The following is a 15,621-nucleotide window of genomic DNA, read 5'->3' on the forward strand; positions in this document are numbered from 1 at the left end:
TCATTGGTTCTCAAACTTTTCATTGGTGACTGCTTATTCAAAGTAACAGACGTTTGCAACCCTCTTACACTTACTTTAAAATATTAAAACTGTATCAAGCTACGCCTAAATTTACAGATTCGAAGAGCAGCAGACACCATTGAATATGGTCTTCTATATAATGTAAGCCTTTGAACATCCCCAGAATATGCGCACTCGGAGGGAAAGGTTATCAGACAATAACTGAAGGGTTAGGACATGCAGGGAAGGAAAGAACAAAGATTTTCTTTGTTTTACTTTATAGCAAAATTTAAGACTCTGCACTACCCCTTTCCCTGATGGACTTCTCTGACCGCCCCCCCACCCCATATCATGAACTACCAATTGGAAAACACTTGGTTAGTTATGTCAATGCATATTTTTTTCCACATTCAGAATCAGTTGTGAAGCTGATACGGTGACCATGAGACCAAATGTAAAGACAAACAGGTAAAAGCAACATACAATAGTAATTAATTACATGAGATTAATTAAATGAGAGTAACTACAGTGACATTTTGTGTAATTAGAATCTGTATGCCCCATAGCAATGATGAATCTTGTAAACATGGGGGAGACCAAGCAAATATGTATGAATCAGTACCTTTAAAATAATTGTGCTATAATCTTCTCATTTATTAAGTTTTATCTGACACAACGAGATGCTATGGTAATCCTTTTAGAGATGATGCATTTCATGGCTACTACTTCATTTTTTGAATTCAAAAGGGCCATTTAACCTTCTAGTCCTCTGGTGGATTCTTGGGGTGGTCCTTCAAGTCCAATTTCTTGAAAGCCCTTTACTCCAAAAGTCATTTTGTGGCAAAGAAAGTGGTGATGTTTGTGATGGATTCACGTCAGACAGCAGTTTCTGCTGAGTTCATCATGCTTAATGTTCTTCCATTCAGGAAGGAGTTGCTGTCAGTAAAGCAGGCAAGCTGCTTTCTGTTTTGTTTAAATACATGCTAACAACATAACATTTCTTTCTCCAGGAAAACGATTCAGTTGCATATTGTTATAAAGAACAGCTTTGTGCTTAGCACGAACCAAAAAGGTTAATCCTCCTCCTCGTCCTCTTTCAGTGTGACTACTGGGAGTTTGTCCTGAATTTTGAAACATTCCACAAAGAAATTGACAAGGGACTTGTACAAGTGTTGCTCAATTGCTTCACTGTTAAAGTAATGGCTTTCGTCAGGGTATATCTGCAAAGAAACCAAGGAGACTGTGAGTAGCTGCATGTTAGATTAGAGACAGGCCTGAACTACAATCACATATCTGAACATCTGGGGCCGTTGAAGAGTTGACCTCTGCAACTCAGGCCCAGGTCTGGCTAATAAATGTCAATATAAGCACTAGAGGTTGACCCTCTCTATTCCGGAACTCTCTCGTCCTACAAACTCCATAATCCAGCATGCCTGTCGTTAGCCAGATGACCACTTATGGGTGTGGCCAAGTTTCCCATGGTCCATAAAGCTTGTTTCCAGCCACCACTCCTGGCTCTCAGTGTTCTATGCTATTATTTAGCTGTAATTTGCCCCTAAATGTCTTCTAAGAGGCCAGTCAGCAGTGGAAGTGTTGGTAATTCACTAGACAATATCAACCTCTTGTCATCCAACAAATTCTCGCATTTGGTACCAGTCAGGTCTCAAAGTTGCCAAAACCAAATGGGAAGAAGGGGATTTTGAACTCTGAGGGGTCCTTTTGAAAGGCCCCTAGCTACACAAGCAGCATGAGTTCTGAAAGTGGCACTTTTGAAACGAGCGTGGCTGCCATTTTGCTAATGAGGCACTGCATGCTCATGGCAGCGCCTGATGAGCATCTGCTGAAGTGGCTCATTAGCATCCCCCTTTTGAAAGGCAGGGGCTAGTGTAGCCACGGCCTATCTTAACAGTACCTATTTCAAAACAGGCATATTTCGAAATAGGCCAACTGCTATTTTGAAGCTATTTCAAAATAGCATTTGCATTGTGTATATGCTAGGATAGATATTTCAAAATAACAGTTGTTATTTCAAAATAGTTTTGCTGTGTAGAGCGACCCAGAAAGAGAGTAACTATGTAATGTACACATAACTTAGAACTGCTATTCCATTTGTATTTGTATATTGTATTTTATACATCATGAGGGATTTCTCAAGTTTACTTTACAACATCTGTTTTCTGTTCAAAGTGAAAAAAGAATGGTTAAGTACGACAAAAGGAAACAAACACATACTGTACCTGCAAGCTGTAATTAGCTTTTGCCCTAATTAGGTGTGTAATAAGGTCTGCAGAGTGCTGGAAATGGATTTTTTCTGCAAAATCAAAAAATCAATGAATGCATAAAGGTGGCAAATTTAATTAAGAAAAAAAATCAAAGCACATCATAAAATACAAAATGTATCACACTAAAACAGTGAATTAACTTACCATCAGCTGTGGCATGAATGATCAAAAACTTTTGATCTTTCAGTAATGAGATTCTATGTGCTAATTTGGTGATCTGTGAAAATAAAAGTTTCAGGTAAGATTAAGCATTGTGCCAGAAATTAGTGATTTCTATTTACAAAGCGAAGGAGCACTTAACTCTCTTTGATATTTGACCACTAGAATAGCAGACTGATACCACTTCAACTCTCACTCTTGGCAGTTTGAATCATGACAGCAGCAGAATGGAGGAGGAATGGTGTTGTCCATTTTTCTAATCTTTTTCCTGACCTTCATGATCAATCCTGCCTCAACAATATATGCTGGGTGTTATGTCACACCCTACATACTATTGTAATAATCTTTGCACAAAATACCTTTGTAAGATATCATCTGAAAACTCATAACTTGATGATCAGCACTGTCATGGTGAAATATATTTAGCAACATAAGCTACAATTAAGATACAAGATTCTCTTGTAAGATGTTGTTAGCCCATGTTCCTCATAACCTTACCCAGGCAGAAGTCACTAAACAGTTCGGTCCTAAACAGATGACTCTGTGTTTGCCATAATTTGCATTTTAATCCGTAAAGGGAGTTATCAAGCAGCAATGGAAGAAGGAGGAAGGAACAACAGAAAACTAGCAGGTAAGTATACACAGGACAAAGATAACTCAGCAGGGAACATCCTTCCACACAGACCTTTATCTCCTGGTTCTCATCTAGTTCTCTGCATGCTGCTCCTTCTGTTATAACACTGCCTCAAGTAGAATAAGATGGCTTATAAAGTCGGCATCAGACATTGAGCCATGCAATCTTTCTAAATTCTACATCCTAGTTCCATGGCTCAGGAAACAGCTGTTTTGAGCTCCTTGTCTCCCAGAGTGTGCATGGTTGTGGTACTTAGGAAGCATCAGTGTCTGGGTGCTGTCAGTTGGCCATAATACAGTGTTCCACAGATGGATGAAATCACATTTAAGAGCTAAACAGTTCCGTTCCCAAACTAATCAAAAGTACCTGCACTTACTAAAACCAGCCTTCTAAAACAAATAGCCAACCTGTTTTGAACTACATCCAAATTGATCGGTTTGGTAACCCTTTCACTCGGTTTGATTTGCCTTCAATTTTCAAGAAAAAAAAATCTACCTTGGCCTAAGAAGGCAGGTGAAATTTCACCTTTCTCCTAAGGGGCTCTGGCTGTTTTTTCGATGTTGTGAAGTGGACAATTATTTCAAATGCCAGTGATAGTTGTCTTGCAAACTCCATCTCACCTGGCTGGATTCAGGGTTAGCACTAATTTTCAGGACTTTACAGACAAATCTTAGTGACCCTTTCCCTCCCTATAGCTACTCTTTTCTAGTTTCTTCAGCATAACAGAATCGTTGCCACCCACCGAGCATCCCTCACACTCTGAGCACTAACATTATAACAAGGAGCTAGCTGCAGTTTCAAACCCTAGTGGACAACAGCCCAGAGTTCTGGTAACCACCAACTCAAGCATCACAGTTCTGAAATATCAATTCTGTGCTTACCACCATTCGCAGCTTGACCTTGAGTGAAATGTTAAAAGGACTTTGAACAGACTGTAAATAAAAGTGCATGATCTAATGGGCTGAGCACTAAAAGAGAGTGCTAATCAATGCTTTGACACTGCTTTCTCTTATGGCCATGGGCAAGTCACTTAACTTTCCTGCCGCAGATTGTCCACCTCTAAATGGCGCTAATAATACCTACCTACATTAGCGGGGCGGCTTGTGGATTAATGAATGACAAGACTATTAATTACCTTACTGTGAATTTCAAGGAAACAAAAACAGCTACTCAGTCTGCAGATTTAAAGACAAAATAACTTTCAAACAAAGACCTTTTTTCTGCTCTCAGATGCGGGTTTTTTTTTTTGTATGTGCCCCCACACACCCACCCTTCCACATTATACATAATAAGATAGGGTTAAAGAGTAGATTACAATCTTGAAGCTCTGTTCTTAATTCCATGCAATTACCTCATATGCTCTGTTATCAATGCCATGCAGTCCCAAATACCGTTCAGAAAAGGCAGAAGCTTGAAAAGAAACAAAGAAAATGTATTGGTCCATCTTCATGCCAGTGCAGTCCATTCCAAAAACAAAAGGCACATTTTCTGATTCAGCTTTCCTTAAATGAGAAATGTTTTAGAGCCTCTTGTTTTTGTCTGGTTTTAGAAACTTGGCCAGAATTAATGCCTCAGGCTGTAAAAACAATGATGGAGAAAATGGAGTTCTAAGATGAGTAAAAACACATTTGTAACGCCAAACCTTTGTAACATAACACTGGTATACGATTCACTATGCCACATGGCCTTTCCTCATCAAGGTATATAGAGAGAAATTAAATTAGTCACAGGAGGGCCATGCTATTGATTTCTGAATGCAATTGAAAGATATTGAGAGCTACAAAGGTATACCATTTCTGTTCTGCTTTCACCGAATGGCTGACCCATCGGCAGCTAAAGTCAATGGGAAAATTGTCATTGGCTTCAGTGAAGTTGCAGGGGCATGAAAGCAGGTGTAGCAAGTTGCTTTTAATGGAGCTACTCCTGATTTACACCAGTGCAAAGCAAGAGTCCCATTGAGTGGCCAGCCACGGAGTGAATGGAGGGAGGGCTGCTGTGCCTTCTAGCAGCTAGGAGGAAAATTGAGGTCACTGGGTTAGACTGGGGTAGTGGCCCCTTGGAGGTACTTTGATGCGAGAGGCTAGCAGGTGACCTTAGATCAGTTTCTCTTTGGCTGAATTGGAACAGCCCTTTGCAAATGATGGTGGGAATATTAGGCCTCTGGAAGACGAGTTCAGTTTTGAATTTCCAAGGGGACTGATACAAGCAACAGGGAGAATTTGCAGACCCAGCAGGTGTGACATTAATGAATGAAGCCCAGAGCCTACAAGGCCTTCCACATGAGCAAGGGCCTCTGAGAGTCCCCAGTGAGGCACTGAACATCCAGAGGGTTTGTGCATGCATTGAACTGGGCTGGTGAATCTCGATTTAGACCTTATTCAAAACCCTTCATTTAAAACATGGCCAAACTCCCCATCAGAACAGGAGATTGCAACCTAGGCAAAGGGGTCTAATTGCACAAACCGACAGAAGCTGCTTAAAAACCTAGCCCTAGCTTAAAAACCTAGCATAACATAAAACAGGGTGAAGGAGCTTGGAGCCCAGGCCCTGGTGCTGTCTAATGCTGACCAAACCTTTTTGAAAAGTGTCTGGGTTTTGTTTATCACATATTGGCATGCACAGTAAAAGCTCTTTTATCTGGGTAGTAAATTAGAAAAGCCAGTTAACTGAGACGGGGGGGTGGGGGGTTGGAATGTGGGAGCGTGGCAATGGCTGCAGAACACAGGATCTGGTAGGGGGCTTGGCATGGGAAGGGCTCAGGGAGCCCAGCTGAGGGGCAGGCATTCACCTCTGGAGGCCTCTGGCTACAGCTCCACCTCTCTGTTGCTCTGGTAGAGGAATGGCTAGGTAGCTCTACGGCAAGCTGGCAGACTGCCTCCACCTGCCGGTGCTGCCCCCTGCAGCTCTCACTGGCTGTAGTTCCTGGACAATGGGCCCAGGAGGTAAGGAGTCAGCACTCTGGGAGAGGGGATGGAGGCAGTATGCCTGCAGAGCCAACTGGCTGTGCTTCCACTAGTAGCAGCAGGAATGGGAAGCCAATTATGGAGGCTGCTGGCAGTGAGCACCCCTCCATCCGACACCCAGTGCCCCTTCCCGGACCCAAACTCCCTCGCAGAGCGTGCTCTCATCCCCTCCCACATCCCAGGCTTTTGCTGGCCCAACAGCAACCACACTGTAAACCAGACTTTCTACGCAGATCAAGAATGCCAGTTTATTGAGCTTGGTGGTTGATAAGTGATGGATAAAAGGGCAGTTGCTGTATTTGTTTATACACATTTGTCTGGTGACAAAGAATGGTGATCATGGACTTGTCAAGAACAAATCAGGTCACACCAACCTAACATCTTCTCTGTCAGGATAACAAACCCTGTGGATAGGTGAGTAGATGTGGTATATCTCAACTTCAGTTAAACTACTGAGACTAGTAAGTCTCACATGACCTTCTCTTAAATGAACTAGGGAAATATGACCCAGATGGAGCTACTACAAGGTGGGTGCATAACAGACTGGAAAACCATTCCCAGGGAGCAGTTATCAGTGGTTCACAGTCAAGCTGGAGGGAGGCATATCAAGTCAGGTCCAGTCGGGATCAGTTCTGGGTCTACTTCTGTTCCATATTTTCAGCAATGATATAGATAGTACTGTAGAGGATACACATGAAAGTCTGTGGACGATACCAAGCTGAGAGGGGCAGCAAATGCTGTGGAGAACAGAATTAAAGTTCAGACTGATCTGGACAAACTGGAAGGATGGTCTGAAGTAAAGAGAATGCAGTTCAGCAAGGACAAATGCAAATAATCAGTTTCATAATTACAGAATAAGAAATGGCTACCTAGGAAGAAGTACAGCAGAAAGGGATCTGGGGGTCACACGGGATCACAAGTTAAATACTAGGCAAGAATGTCACATGTTGCCAAAAAAAAAAAAAAAGACCAATCGAAACAGCAAGACAGGAGCAGTAATTCTTTCGTTTGTTCTGTGCTGATTAGGCCTTACATGGAGAACTGTGCCCAGTTCTGAGCACCACATTTCAGGAAAGGTGTGGACAAATTGAAAAAGTCCAGAGAAGAGCAACAAAAGTGATTAAAGTCCTAGAAAACACGAACTATGAGGAAAAATTTATATTATTGGGTTTGGTTAGTCTGAAAGAGAGAAGACTGAAGGGGGACATGATAACAGTTTTAAATTACCTAAGAGGTTATTATAAGGAGGACAAAAATGTTTCTTGTTAACCTCTGAAGATAGGACAAGGATCAATGGATTTAAATTACAGCAAGGGCAGTTTGGGTTGAACATTTGGAAAATCTTCCTGTCAGGGGCTACGTCTACACTAGCCCCAAACTTCGAAATGGCCACGCAAATGGCCATTTTGAAGTTTACTAATAAAGCGCTGAAATGCATATTCAGCGCTTCATTAGCATGCGGGCGGCTGCAGCACTTCGAAATTGATGCGCCTCACCGCCGCACGGCTTGTCCCTACGGGGCTGCTTTTCGAAAGGACCCCACCTACTTCGAAGTCCCCTTATTCCTGTGAGCAGATGGCAATAAGGGGACTTTGAAGTAGGCGGGGTCCTTTCGAAAAGGGGCCCTGTCGGGATGAGCCGCGCGGCGGCGAGGCGCGGCAATTTCGAAGTGCCGCAGCCGCCCGCATGCTAATGAAGTGCTGAATATGCATTTCAGCGCTTCATTAGTAAACTTCGAAATGGCCATTTGCGTGGCCATTTCGAAGTTTGGGGCTAGTGTAGACACGGCCACAGTGGTTAAGCACTGGAATAATCACCTAGGCAGGTTGTGGAATCTCTACCAGTTGTGATTTTTAAGAGCAGGTTAGACAAACACGTGTCAGTAATGTTCTCATCAATCCTGCTGCAAGTGCAGGGGACTGAACTAGATTACCTCTTGAGATCCTTCCCACTTCTATGATTCCAGCTATGCTACTATGGGTAAGTTTCTAGAATGACTGGGGTGTTGCAATGGAATTTTGCAGTTACTACCATGGTTATTCTTTATTTCATGTATGCTCAGTGTGTGGTATAACATCCAGGAGGACACTGGGTCCCTACCTGAAGGAGCCTCCCAGCTGAGGCCTTATTGTGGACACCAGGAAAATCAGAGGCAAGATTTAAAAAAAACAAAGAGAAGGGAGACCTAGTAAAGAGAGGGTGGGACTGTCGGTTGCAGTAGGGAGCTGTTATTTTGTGGTGCTTACCATATAATTTCAGATCTGTCAATGGAGAAAGAGCAGCTCCGCATGTGAACACTTGATTCTCTTCACCAGCTGGAAGAATGAAAGCACTCAGATAGCCCCCGTAATCCTAGAATTCAGAGAGACAGCCACACGTGTTGGTGAGAATGTAAAAATGGTGAGCACCAAAGCAGTCACCTCACACAGCTTCAGCAAGAACAGTGGCCATCCTGAAGCGATGCAATGCTGTGTTAATGGGTAGCAGAGGCAGGCCCTGGGGTGGCTTAGGACAAAGACTGTTCAGTCTCTGTTAACATTGATTTGTGTTGTACCTAGAGATGCCAACCTCATCATACAGACATGCAACAAAGAAATGTCTGTCTGCCCAGAATGCAGTGGGGGGAGGGGAATCTTTTTTCGGTCAGGGGCCACTGATATGCAGATAAATCAGCTTACCTGCTCACTTGCAGACACACATGGCTCTGCTCCCACTCCCTCAGCTACCAAGCCCCCCCTCCACTGCTTTGATTGGCCAGAATTCTGGCCAATTAGAGTGGTGGTATGAAGCCTCCAGGCAGGCTGCCAAGGCTGGTGCTGCTCCTCCTCCCTCTAGTCCCCACACTGGAGGAACAGCAGCAAGCAGTAGTGGTGCCCAGAGCCACTTCCTGTCCCCTGAATCCTGGCAGAGCCCATGGTCTGGATGCAGCCCTGGCTTGCCTGATATGACTCTAAACCCTCCACCCTGCCGCATGTTAGATGCCATAGAGGGGAGCCCCAATCCCCTGGGTCCAGATTTAGACAACCTGCCATCTGGATTCAGCCCGTGGGCTGGGGGTTCCCCACCCCTGATTTAAGGGTATGTCCACACAGCAATCAGAGGTGTGCTTGCAGCATGTGCAGGCATACCCGAGCTTGCTTTGATCTAGCTAGCTTGCTAACATGGGCTGAAGCATGGGCTATCACACCCCACCGGGTCCATGCTGCTGGAGATGCACTGCTGTTTTAGCCAGCAGCTCAAAGCAAGCTTGTCTATCGCTGTCTCCAAGTGCTGCAGACACATCCTTGACTGAAGTTCAGACATATCTTGAGACCTGGCTGTGGCTCAGTGGGGATTAGCTGTAAGTTGAGCTGAATTAATACAAGATAATGCCTTAGCCTGGGTGTTAAATGTACACGGATTCTGCCCACCACTCTTTAGATGACACAAAACACCAGGCTAAGTTACAGAGGAGCAGAGTGTTCATTTAGATAAAAACTATTCAACTCTGCTTCATAATTAATGGGCTGGCAGCTAAGTGAGATGCACTGGGACACAGGGTGTTGTGTTCTGGCAAACCTGCTAGCATTACCAAAACAAGCAGTCCTGTAGCACCTTTAAGACTAACAATTTTATTTATTAGCTAATGAGCTTTCATGGGTACAACCCACTTAATCACTAGCATTATATATGCCCATGTGCATGAGGGCAGAGGTGTTTTCAATATACAGACTAATGAACTGAGAACAGGATTCTAACCCAGTGCCACAGCCCCACAGAGTTAATAAAATAGCAATATTTTAAAACCAGATTCTTGCATCACCAGATAGGAAGAGGGGGCTTTCAAAAACTGGGGGGGGGTCCTTCTGGAAGGTCCCCGTCTCCACAGGCAGTGCGCGATTCAAAAAGCCGCACTTTCAAATTGCCACAGCCGTCATTATGCTAACGAGGTGCTGCATATTCATGGGAGCACTTCATTAGTATCTTTCAAACCTGCGCATTAACATGCCCCTTCTGAAAGGAAGGGGCTCGTGTAGACACAGGGAGAATCTCCAAGAAACAAGCAGCATCTCTCATAAAACCAGAGATATGCTCAATAAATCAAGATCAAATGCAAATATATAAGTAAACACATCAGTAAACTCTAACAGAAGGCAGGGATCATAGGAAAATTTTACCTTCCCAAATACAGCAACTCGCATTTTATCAATGTAGTGTTCTTTCAACATTGTCCTAAAAATATGAAACAGATGAGAAATAGTTCAGTTGAAAGAAGACATGGTTACGTACATGGAATATGATAGCATCGTGTAGCTTGAAGATTTTATCAGCGTGAGTTTAGGATGGTCAGATTCCCCAAGCCACAAGAGAATTAGTGATTTTTTAATTTTTTTTTGTAACAAAAGAAGAGCTGGTACTCAGCTGACCCTCCCCCACACCCCGGCAGGGTTCTTGCTGTGGGGATGCCATTGGGGATCCCAGCCCCAGGGCTGCTGGGGTTCCTCTGAGCCTGGCCAGCTCCCTGGGGTTGGCGCTACCAGTGAGGCTCCACTCCCCTGCTGGCTCCCAGTCCCAGGGGATCCCATACTGGCACAGAAAAAGCACTGTGTAGGACAATCCAAATTCACTTTGATGGCTACTGCTTTTGTGTCACTTTCTATTTGATTTGTTCTTGCTCTTTTAACCCCTAGCCTGATATGGAACATTCCAGTTACCTCATACAGCACCCGCCTCCTGTGAGCCAAGAAATGTACCAGGTATAATGTAACCTATGTTAATTTTGATTGAATCGGTGGAAGCACAATATATTACTGGTAGAACCAATGACAAAACTGTTACTTGTACATGGTTCCGATGTCATTCTAAAGGCAGTATTTACTTAGAACGGTAACTCTACAAAGTATACAGAGTCCCATTTTTATTGTCTAGGAATGACTTCAATGTAAAAAAGTCTTCCCTTTACAAGTCAGAAGACAGATTTTTTTTTCCCAGCTGCTCGCACTGTAAAATTATCCAGGCATTGAGAATCAAGCGGTGCTCTGCCCTTCTGCTATTTATTTCTGGTGGCACAATAGCTGAAATCAGAACGATGCTGATGAACAGGGAAGCAGAGAATCCAGTTAATTCTTCTGTGTCTGCAGTGGTCCTACAGTGATAGCAGTAGTGGGGAGAGGACTTGAACATAAGCAGGGAACAAATAGCATCATTCAACAATGTTTAAATATTTAAATTAGTGAAAGACTCTACCTGGGCAACAAATTGCAGCAAGCAAATAAATCATTTAAAGTTATTTGTAAGACTAATAATGGAAGCAAAACGTTTGTTTTTCAGAAACGTTCCTAGTTATACTTACTATAGTCCTTCAAAAATTAATTTAAAACTTCTTTCTGTTGGTCTTTAAACATCTTAATCCACCATATTGATGGCAGATTATTAGCCTTAATAAATACTGATCATGTATTTACTATAATAAACACTAGCTACAATCATCCATATGTGTGCCTGCTTCCTTAGAGACCAATTACGTGTTGTTTTCAACCAAATTAGCATCATAATGACATTGTACCACCATTCCTATAGGTTATGTTATTGCTGTAGTCACATTGCATGTATTACATTGATGGTTTTGCTGCACCTCTGTGTAATTCAAATGGTTCCTTCCCTTAATAACTGAATGGGCCGTCAACTGAACCCAAACATTTTTCGAATATTCTTCCTTCTCTCTCTTCCCCAAATATTTTGAAACAGACCCTTGAACTTTACAAAGGTAAGCCCTTTCTTTCACTCTCTGTTATTGTTAATGTCAGAAAAAACGGTTTTTGGATACACAGAATTGTTATTTAGCTGACATTTTACTCCCCATATTGAAATATACAGGAGTGTGTTTGTATTTTCAATTTATCTCAACACAACAGCATTCAAATAGAAGAAGATTCATCGCTGAGTGGTACCTAAAGAGATAAAATTATCAACTGACTTTAAAAATAACAAAAGGCCAGCTGTTGTTGCAGCAGGTGAGCAAGGTGACCAGATGAACAAGACTCCTTCTCACGGAGACCCTGATCCTAGAAGAGAATTGCGTTGGCAGACTTTTCCCACCCCCTACTTCACAAATGCCCATTGACTTTAGTGGGGTCCCAATGACACAGTTTGCTTTGCAGGATCAGGGCCTTAAAGTATTTTTTTCTAAAGTCCAGATACAGTTGCAGGGCCTTTGAGAACACATTGCAATTTTAAATTCAATCAGGTTAGTGTCATTCACCGGACAGCTTCCAACTGATCCTTCTCTTCCAGAAGGACCAATCTTCTTTTAACTTCATGTAACAACTTAGTGCCTTGGAATCCACTGCCACGGCCATCAAACTTCATCACAATTGCATTGTGCGAGCTGACTAGCACGCTTTCCCAGGTCACTTGAAACTTTTCTGTTACACTCTGGCTGCCAGGTGTTCCGTCACTAAAACAAGAAGAGATACAAGCTATTTTATTCATGGTTAATGGAACAATGCCAAGGGTGCTGAAGACCAGGACATTTACGGCACATAATCTTTTTTAAAAATGTCTATGTAGTGTCTCCTTTTGACAATGAGTTTGCACCGGTGCTACATGCATTATAAGGTGACACCAATTTTTTATCACGAGAAAGTTATCTAATCTATTTTAGTACAAATAAGGCCAAAGGAAGCAGGTCGTCAGTAGTAGGAAATGAATCTGTGACCTTAGGGATTAAAGCCATATACCACTGCAGCATGAGCTAAGACCCAGAGGCTTCTCAGCTAAGGCTGTAGAGCAGAGACTTCACTCTCCCCATCAGTGATTTCATTGCCTCTGAGGTTACACATAGACAGGTATGTCTACACAGCAAAGTTGTTTTGAAATAGCAGCTGCTATTTTGAAATAACTATGCAAGTGTCTACACAATGCAACTGCTATTTTGAAATATTTCTAAATAGTGGATGCCTTATTTCGAAATTGGTAAACCTCATTGGCTATGTCTACACTAGCACCCCCCTTTTGAAAGGAGGATGCTAATGAGACACTTCAAGATATGCTAATGAGGCACTGCAATGAATATGCAGTGCCTCATTAGCATAATGGCAGAAGTGGCACTTTGAAAGTGCCGCTTTCAATCGCGCAAGGCTCATCTAGACGGGGTCCTTTTCCAAAGGACCTGAAAACTTCAAAATCCCCTTATTCCTATAACCAAATAGGATTAAGGGGATTTCGAAGTGTGCAGGGTCCTTTCAAAAAGGACCCCGTGTAGATGAGCCGTGTGCAATTGAAAGTGGCACTTTCAAAGTGCTACAGCTGCCATTATGCTAATGACGCACTGCATATTCATTGCACTACCTCATTAGCATATCCCTAAGTGTCTCATTAGCATTCCCCTTTCGAAAGAGGGTGCTAGTGTAGACATAGCCATTGTATGAGAAATAGCACCTATTTCAAAACAGGCATTTTGAAATAGGGGCTGTGTAGACAGGGAATAGAGCGTATTTCAAAATAAGCCATAGTGCATCCAATGGCTCCATTTTGAAATAGTCTCTATTGTGTGTAGATGTGCAATTTCAAAATAGCTGAGCACTATTTTGAAATGCATTTTGTGGGTAACTGCACTATTTCAGAACAAGCTATTCCAGAATACCTCTTCCAGAAGACTGAATTCTTGAGGGGTTTACTGGCAGATGATAACTGGAAGGGCTTAGCCTAGAAGCACTGCAGAAAGTTGGGGGAAGTAAGCCTTTGAGTCATTAGACTCCTGTCACCCGTCATAACCTTCCTTTCCTGCAGGAGTGTCACCTGGGCCATGCCTACACTGGCACAAAACTTCAAAATGGCCTTGCAAATGGCCAAATCAAAAATTACTAATGAGGTGCTGAAATGCATATTCAGCACCTCATTAGCATGCCGCCAGCTGCAGCTCTTCAAAATTGGTGTGTTTTGCTCCCACATGGCTTGTCCAAATGGGGGTCCTTTTCAAAAAGACCCTCACCAACTTTGACACCCCCTTATTCCTATCAGCTGACGAGCCGCATGGGAGCAAAACACGGCAATTTCGAAGAGCCGGCAGCATGCTAATGAGGCACTGAATATGCATTTCAGTGCCTCATTAGTAATCTTCGATTTGGCCATTTGCATGGCCATTTTGAAGTTTTGTGCCAGTGTAGATGTAGCCCTGATGTCTCTATTGTTTAAAACTGATACAAGGAAAAGGCAAATTACAAAAGAAAACCGACCTAAAAAAACTGACTTTAATAATAGTTTAGCTCTGGTTGCAATGAGTGGGTGGAGTGATCATCTGAAAAGTGATCCCTCTCAGAGAAATTCTGGATGTGTAAGTAGGGCTGTCCTCTTCCCACCCCATCCCCTCCGATCGGATTCCACCAATGCAGCTGTGGTTCCAAGATCAAGGCCTTGGATTGCATGCTTTTTGAGGGCGCTTAGAGTGCCCATGTCTATGCTAGCAAGTCCTTTAGGGAAATAAGGCCTTCTTCCTAAAGAGCAAGTGGTGCTTCTTCCGGAGGCCCTCTTCCTCTCCCAAATGAGGAAGAGCACGTTTTTCTGAAAGATTCTTTCAGAAAAAAAATGTGCTTAGATGCTCCAGGGGCCCTTTATTCAAAAGAGTGGTCCTCATGGTGCTGGAATTTTTGATTCCTGGCCTGTTCTTTCAAAATAGTGGGGGTTGTGTGGACCCTCTCTTTTGAAAGAGCAGATTGCTCTTTTGATTTGCTTTTTGGTGTGTGTCAGTGCTCTTTCGAAAGAAGATCTTCCAAAAGATTACTGTAGTGTAGACATGGACAATGTGTCTACACGGTGAAGTAATTTTGGAATAACAGCCATTATTTTGAAATAACTTTGGCTACGTCTACACTAGCCCCAAGCTTCGAAATGGCCACGCAAATGGCCATTTCGAAGTTTACTAATGAAGCGCTGAAATGCATATTCAGCGCTTCATTAGCATGTGGGCGACCGCGGCACTTCGAAATTGACGCGCCTCACCGCCACGTGGCTCGTCCTGACAGGGCTCCTTTTTGAAAGGACCCCGGCTACTTTGTAGTCCCCTTATTCCCATCAGCTCATGGGAATAAGGGGACTTCGAAGTAGGAAGGGTCCTTTCGAAAAGGAGCCCCATCGGGACGAGCCACGTGGCGGCAAGGTGCGTCAATTATATCTGTGTGGCCATTTCGAAGTTTGGGGCTAGTGTAGACACGGCCTTTGTGAGCATCAACACCACACAACCACTATTTTGAAATAATTTCAAAAGAGTGGATAGCTTATTTGGAATTTGGTAAACCTTTTTCCATGAGAAATAGTGCCTAGTCTGAAATTGATATTTCAGAATAGGGGCTGTGTAGGTAGGGATTTGGGGCTATTTTGAAATAAACTATTCTGGAATAACTCTGTAGTATAGACATACCCTTAGTCCTAAATGATCACAAGACCACACAAATACTGCAAATAGTGCTGAGCTGAATTTCTCAAACTGTACAAAACAGAAATTACAATGAGCCCACAGAAATAGGGTGAGTAAGGGACAGGAGATTGTGTTGAGTTAGTTCTAAATGACGAGGGTTACCACCCTTTCCTACCTCAGTTCCTTTTA

The 15,621-nt window shown here is 43.0% G+C and overlaps 1 protein-coding gene across 2 annotated transcripts in view; it reads right to left on the minus strand.

The window, feature by feature from the left end:
- Positions 1–760: 760 nt before the first annotated feature.
- Positions 761–15,621, minus strand: part of DPP6 (dipeptidyl peptidase like 6) — a 612,774-nt gene continuing 597,913 nt past the window's right edge. For both annotated transcript variants that reach the window (XM_074986299.1, XM_074986298.1), the window contains 7 exons: positions 12,280–12,474; positions 10,196–10,250; positions 8,285–8,390; positions 4,427–4,485; positions 2,427–2,499; positions 2,238–2,311; positions 761–1,220 (listed from right to left, as the gene is read on the minus strand). In XM_074986299.1, the coding sequence (XP_074842400.1) occupies positions 1,074–1,220; positions 2,238–2,311; positions 2,427–2,499; positions 4,427–4,485; positions 8,285–8,390; positions 10,196–10,250; positions 12,280–12,474 (709 nt within the window). In that variant the 3' untranslated portion in view covers positions 761–1,073. The remainder of the gene's footprint in view (positions 1,221–2,237; positions 2,312–2,426; positions 2,500–4,426; positions 4,486–8,284; positions 8,391–10,195; positions 10,251–12,279; positions 12,475–15,621) is intronic.

This window comes from Carettochelys insculpta, chromosome 2 (assembly GCF_033958435.1).
Source record: "Carettochelys insculpta isolate YL-2023 chromosome 2, ASM3395843v1, whole genome shotgun sequence".
Classification (NCBI taxonomy): Eukaryota; Metazoa; Chordata; order Testudines; family Carettochelyidae; genus Carettochelys; species Carettochelys insculpta.